The following is a 7001-nucleotide window of genomic DNA, read 5'->3' as shown; positions in this document are numbered from 1 at the left end:
AAAAAAAAAAACTATGGAATCTGTGAGCTAGAAATCCCTCAAAGAGCACGTTATAGTTTCTTCTTCTTACAGATGAGAAAACTACTAAATTAAGTAGGGAGATTACCACCTGTTCCAAATCACGTGTTTAGGAAGTTGTAATGGGAGGGGACACTTGAAGAATCTTGTAGCAATCTCCATCAATGCCGTATCTGTGGCTTTATTACTCTTACCAGTAATAAAATCAAAATTATATAGCTGGAATAAACCTGAATAATCATCTGATATAATCACTTTTCTTCCCTCCTCTTCCTTATCCACTCTCTCCTCCTTCTCCCTCCCTTTCAGATTAGAAAAATGAGACTCAGATAGTTATGTCCTGCACAGTCATTCAGCACAGAATTGACATGGCACTGGATCAGCCAGGCCCAGTACAGAGCCGATTCCACTGTTTCTTTCCAGCTGACTCACCCTCCAGGAACAAAGATATCTTTTATTATGACTAAAAGGTTGTTATAAAGGAGATAAAGATTTTACAACCTTATCAAGAATTTATATAAAAATTGTTTTATTCTATAAAGGAAACAGTTTATTGACTGTAATATATCAAAATAAACCAATAGGGTAATATATATAATATTATATAAGTTGCAGCAGTAACTTTGTTATTTTTAATGAAAATAACCAAAAAGCTATAGAAATGGTCATTTTAACACATACAAGAATGAAGAACTACCTACACATTTTTCTATGAGGGCAAAAGGAGTGTCTACTATAGTAATGGAAATCTGTCCAGTCCAGGCTCAGGACCACAACCGGCGGTGGTGGGACCACAAAACACCAGCCAGCAGACTCACCATGTAGAGCTTCGCCATCTTCCGGTTGTTAATATCTGCAATGGTGTCCTCATCATTGTCTCCATCTGGAAGAGCTGGCTTCTTGCCTAAAACCTGGGAAAAGGTGAAGAAAAAAAGCCATGTCACTAAAGGATGTAGAATTTTTAAAATAATGAACCATTTTATAAATATGTGGGAAAAGGTGAAGAAGGAAACAAGTCATGTCATTACAGAATGTAGAATTTTAAAAATAATGAACCATTTGTAAAGATGTGAATTATAAAACATATGCAATTAGTCACCAGGCTTATACACTTAACAACTCATACAACATTGCAGGCCTCTTACCTCCCATGGGTCAAATCAGGCATTAAGTAAACAAATGACGAGTCTGCTGGTGATGTGAACTTCCAAGAAAGCCAAATCCCATGGGAAAATATAGGACATTTGTATTTTTATTTTTAAGTAACAGGAATGAGTTCTTAAATTCAGTTCCAATACAGAATTTTTTCTGTGGCCTCTGCTTACAGAAATAATCTGAGTTTTTATCAATTCATTGTTACTTGAACTAAGATCACTGTTTTGAGGATAAATATTGTGATGGTTAATTTCAACTGTCAACTCGATGGAAATCTAGAATCACCTAGGAGACAGGTCTCTGGGCATGCCTTTGAGGGATATCTAGATTAGGCTAAACTCTTCAAGGGAAGACCCACCCTAAATGTGGGAGGCACCATCTCCTGGGCTGGGGTTCTGAGCTGCATGAAAAGGAGAAGGTGAGCTGAGCACCAGCATTCATTACTCTCTGCTTCCTGACTGCACATACAATGTGACCAACCACCTCAAGCTCCTGCCACCACAACTTTCCCACCATCATGGGGTGTACTTCAGACTGTGAGCTAAAATAAACCCTTCCTTCCTTCCTTAAGCTGGCTTTGTCAGTATTTTGTTATAGCAACAAGAAATGTAGCTAGGGCAAATATTACTGTTATTGACATTTATAATATAGATGAAGCACAGTTTGTTCTTTGGGGGAGAGGGGTCTTCCTATGTATCCTAGGCTGGACTCAAACTTTCTGTCCTTGTCCCTCCACCTCCTCAGTTCTGGGATTTCAGTCACATACCATCGCACCTCCAGCACTAGTACAAGTTGTATTTGTCACCATAATTGTTTTATGCTCTACCACTGACATTTAGAAGAGTCTGGGACACAGCCCATGTCCAGTATATTCAAGAAGTATGTGTCACCTGAATGAAAAAATATTTTTATCTGTTCTTTGGATGTGTGATGCAATCCAAAATTTCAAGAAAAGTGTTTGGAAGAAAATTCACTTGAATCTGCTTTGAATTTGTTTATATTAGAGTCATAAAATATGTATAAGAAATGTAATTAAGGGGCTGGAGAGATAGCTCAGCAGTTAAGAGCATAGCTGCTCTTGCAGAGGACCTGGGTTTGATTCCCAGCACCCACATGGTGGCTAACAACCATCCATAACTCCAGTTCCAAGGGGATCTGATACTCTCTTCTGACCTCCTCGGGCATTGCATAACACGGGTGCATTTAAATACTTACCAGCAATACATATAAAATAAAAATAATTAATAAATACTTTTTAAAAAGTATAATTATCTGGGTGTGGTGGTGCATGCCTTTAATCCCAGCATTTGGAAGGCAGAGGCAGGCAGATCTGTGAGTTCAAGGCCAGCCTGATTTATATAATGAGTTCCAGGTCAGCTGGGGCTACAAGGAGACCCTGTCTCAAAAAGACCAAAAAAAAAGTATAATTAATTCATTAAGTGACAAATGTCATAGAACAGAAATAAAATGTAAACATTCTAAATAATGTGATTTTATTTTACTTTTTATTTAATGTGTATGAGTGTATTGCCTCCATTTAGACAGGTGCATCCATGTCATGCAATGCCTACAGAGGTCAGAAGAAGCTATTGGAACCCCTTGGAACTGGAGTTACAGATGGTTGTTAGCCACCGTGTGGGTGCTGGGAACCAAACCTGGGTCCTCTGCAAGAGTAGTCAATACTCTTATCTGCTGAATCATCTCTTCAGGCCCTAAATAATGTGATTTTTATAATATCAATTTAAATTTAAATTCAGAAAAGAGACAGAGGTATTCATTTAGATCCAACAAACATTTAATAACAATAATAATAAATCCCTTGAACAACATTCTTTGTTTGTTTGTTTGTTTGTTTTCTTTTTTTTCTTTGTCTTTTTAGCCCTAGCTGCCCTGGAACTCACCATGTACACCAGGCTGGCCTTGAACTCACAGAGATCCACCTGCCTCTGCCTCCCGAGTGCTGGGATTAAACGCGTGTGCCACCACACCCAGCAAACAACATTCTTTATAGTAAAAAGGGCCCTCGTAATATCAATACCACATGAAAATATCCATTGCTAAATATCAAGCAGTGGAAATGTACATAAACCTTTCATGAGTATGTTACAGTCTCAAGTTTGAAAATGCAGCAGAGAACTTATGACCTAAGAACATGACATCTTTTTGCTTATATAGAGATCAATAAAACACTTTAATTAGTATACAAGCTACATGGCTGTCATAGTGTTTCTTTTTTGCTAAAAGTTGGGTCATACCAAAAATTAAATATTCAAAACCAAAAACTTTTTTGAAAAACATGTATACTTTCATAAAAGCAATTATAGCTTCTAAGAACAACTAAGGTCTCCAGACCTACCCTTTGTAATTCTGCTTCCAACCAAGACAGCAATTGAGAATAAACAGTTCTGGTTAAGGGCATAACTAACACTGGGCAATCTCCCATTGGGCTAACCATATCTGGGATCTGGGGTGTACTTTAACTTTTAATTTTCAGACAACAATTCTAACATTAGCCTGGTATCTTAATTAGTCTCTCAAAGGACTGTATCACAGTTGAGAATTGAACCAGCACAACTTTTTGAAAACAGGGCTAACTTCAGAGTAGAGGACAGTGGTTTATGGTCACATATCTCTAAGGATCATTTTAAGATTCAATTGAACGACTAAGCATTTATGAAGAAGTACCTCACTAGGGAACATAAATGAGTTTCCAAACACCTTGCCCATCCCTTAAGGACTTTACACCCTGCCTAGAAAGAACAAAACAATCGACCTACAACACTTGATCAACTGCCCTATGCATTTTAATCTTTGAAATAAACTGCTGGCACAGCTTTTCCTTTTTATTACAGGCAAGACGGAGCAGAAATGTAAAACATTCCCATTTTCAGTTAGCTGAGTGGTTAGCATCGGCCGGTTTACTTCTTTGTGTCTGAAATAGCATATGTTTTACAATGGAAAGGGGTAAGAAAACAAAGGAACTTTATTTGAAGGTGTTCCAAAAAAATGTTCTATTGTTCCAACTCAGACCTGGTTTTCAAGCTTGGAGCTGTCAAAAGAAAGCTACTACTTCCTGTAAGCATCTATTTAAGACCTCACCATCACCTAACGTATTCCAAACTGGCCATTCTCATTTCTTCTCTGTTCTGTCAGTATATCTCCAAACCCTTTCTGGACTCTAAATCCTCCCCTCCACCGAGTCGCTAAATGCTCCTTTTTATGGTCGTGGTTAGGGTCATTGATTTCTAACTCTAGCACAGACTCTAATGAATGCCCATCCTTCTTGCCTTGTGTCACAGTTGCACAGCCAACCCCCACTGCCTCCAGCCTCCCCTGATCTTTTCACCTGAAGCTGTCACCCTAGCTGAAAGACCCTTGCTTCATATCACTCCTGTGTTTTAAAAATGTGATTTGAGGGGCTGGAGAGATAACTTAGCAGTTAAGAGCACTGGCTACTCTTACAGAGGGCCTGGGTTTGATTCCCAGCACCCACACAGCAGATAACCATCCTAACTTCCATTTCAGGAGGACCTGACACCTTCTGACCTCCTCGGGCATTGCATGACATGGGTGCACTTACACACATGCAGGCAATACACTAATACACACAAAATAAAAATAATGAGTAAAACGTTTTTTAATGTGACTTGACCAGGAAATCTTGACTTTTGAAACATATATGAACCTAGAGGACATTCTGCTAAGTGAAATAAGCCGGACACAGAAGCAAAGATACTGCATGATCTCATTCAGATGGAATCCGAAGTCTGTGAGCTCTTAGAAATAGGGAGTAGGATAGTGGTGTCCTGAGATTGGGCCTGGTGGAATGAGATGTTGGTCATAGGGTCCAAACTTTCAGTCACAAGATGTGTAAGTTTTGGAGGCTGAATGCAAGCACAGCGACTATAGATTTGGGGTTTGTTTTATTGTTTTGAGACAGGGTCTCACTATGTAGCTCTGGCTAGTCTGGAACTCGCCTTGTAGACCATACTGGCCTGGAACTTACAGAGATCCACTTACCTCTGCTTCCCTCCTGAGTGTTGGGATTAAGACATGCACTATCTCACTCAGCATTTAAAGTTTTATTTTATTTTTAATTATGTGTATGTGTGTGTGCCTATGTTTGGGTAAGTGCACCCTGGGAGGCCAGAGGCATTGGGCCCTGGGAGCTGGAGTTATAGGCAGTTGTGATCTACCCTGCATGGGTGCTGGAAACCAAGTTCTAGTACTCTGCAAAAGCAGTGTGTACTCTTAATCACTGAGCCATATCAAGAGCCACAGTGACCTTCCCCCACCCCCAAAAAGAGCAGCTGGAGAGATAGCTCAGAGGTTAAGAGCACTGGCTGCTCTTGCAGAGAACTGGGGTTCAGTTCAGCACCTGCATGGCAGCCAGCAACAATCTGTAACTCCAGTTCCAGCGAATCCAACACCCTTTTCTGGCCTCTATGGACATTGCATACATGTGCACTTACATTCATTCAGGCAAAACACTCATGCACATAAAATAAAAATAAATTAAAATAAAAACATTTTTACTTATTCTGCAGCAATGGTTCTTAAACTTCAATGTGCTCAACCAGCACCTGGGTAACATGACAGATTACAGCTGCCAGCTGTGAGCTAAGTCAACAGGTGTAAGATAGGCTTGAAATTGCATTCCAGATGATTCAGAGCTGAGGGCTTACCATCTAGAGCCAAGCCTCGCTGTGTGGATCCTAAGACCCACCCTGAGCTAGTTCTCTGTGTTCTTCCCCTAGTACCTTCTTTTTCTCATCAGGATCCATCCTCCGTGACCCCAGCGGATAGATGCCTGTTTTCTGCTCCCTGGGCTTTTCCTCATACTAGTTGGGACTTTCATCCATGGCTGGGTATGGCACCAGCAAAGCTCAGAAATTATTTGGCTGGCTTAGTTAATTATAATTAAGACATAATAGCCCCTGCTCATTGGATGGCTATGAGTCATGCACTGTGTCAGGAACTTTAGGCACAGGTAATTTTGTCGTCTCAGAGCTCCAAGAATTAGATTTCATAGAACAGGTCAAGTGTTGAGGCTAAGATTCCCACCCACATTCCTTTACCATCCTTTTGGTGACTCAAAATAATTGGTTACACACGTCTCCAAGTCAAGGCAAACCAGCCAAGTTTTTGAAATGGGCAAAAAAGATTCATTCCATAGATGGTTTTCAGAGGACCCCACCAATGATCTGATGCTACACCATAGATGGTGTTCAGGGGACCCCTCCAGTGATCTGGTGTTGTGGGGGTCTGTACTTTCCCCTTGATCTGTATTCTAGGTCTGTAGAAAATGGATGGCATCAAATGATTTTTGCTCATAGAGAAACACAGGATTTTGTCTGGTCTCAATAAAAATCATATCTGTCCTGTGTAAGAGGCTGCCTTGACATCTATTAGTAAATTCATTTCAATACTACTGCTCACGCATGTAGTTTGGTTTTTTCTTTATCATATCTTATTGGTTCCCTACCTAATGATTGAGTTCACTATAATCTTTGTCATCAGTCTTTTTATATTCATATGAGAATCATGATTTTACTTCTTTGGAAAATTACCCTTAAACATCTGTACCCGTCTTGTGTACCACATGTATTGGATGGAGTTGGCTTATGCATTTTTCATTAGGTATTACATGTATTCAGCCATTATGTGCAATGCCAAGTACTTTTTGAATTTTGGCTTAACAGATGCTTACATCTCATGATACACTGGACACCTCTCTGAGGACTCTACATTTATTCAGTCATTTTGCTGTCACAACCCTAGGAGTTTGCACTGTTATTTATCCCTTTATTTTATTCACTTTATTTTAC

At 39.7% G+C, this 7001-nt stretch overlaps 1 protein-coding gene across 1 annotated transcript in view; it reads right to left on the bottom strand.

The window, feature by feature from the left end:
• Scin (scinderin) overlaps positions 1–7001 on the bottom strand; it is a 79974-nt gene that overhangs the window by 23739 nt on the left and 49234 nt on the right. The window contains exon 5 of the mRNA XM_008828342.3: positions 837–929. Within this exon, the coding sequence (XP_008826564.1) occupies positions 837–929 (93 nt within the window). The remainder of the gene's footprint in view (positions 1–836; positions 930–7001) is intronic.

The sequence above is a fragment of the Nannospalax galili genome, unplaced genomic scaffold (genome assembly GCF_000622305.1).
Source record: "Nannospalax galili isolate Female #2095 unplaced genomic scaffold, S.galili_v1.0 scaffold452, whole genome shotgun sequence".
Classification (NCBI taxonomy): Eukaryota; Metazoa; Chordata; class Mammalia; order Rodentia; family Spalacidae; genus Nannospalax; species Nannospalax galili.
This window is presented reverse-complemented; position numbering and strand designations above follow the sequence as displayed.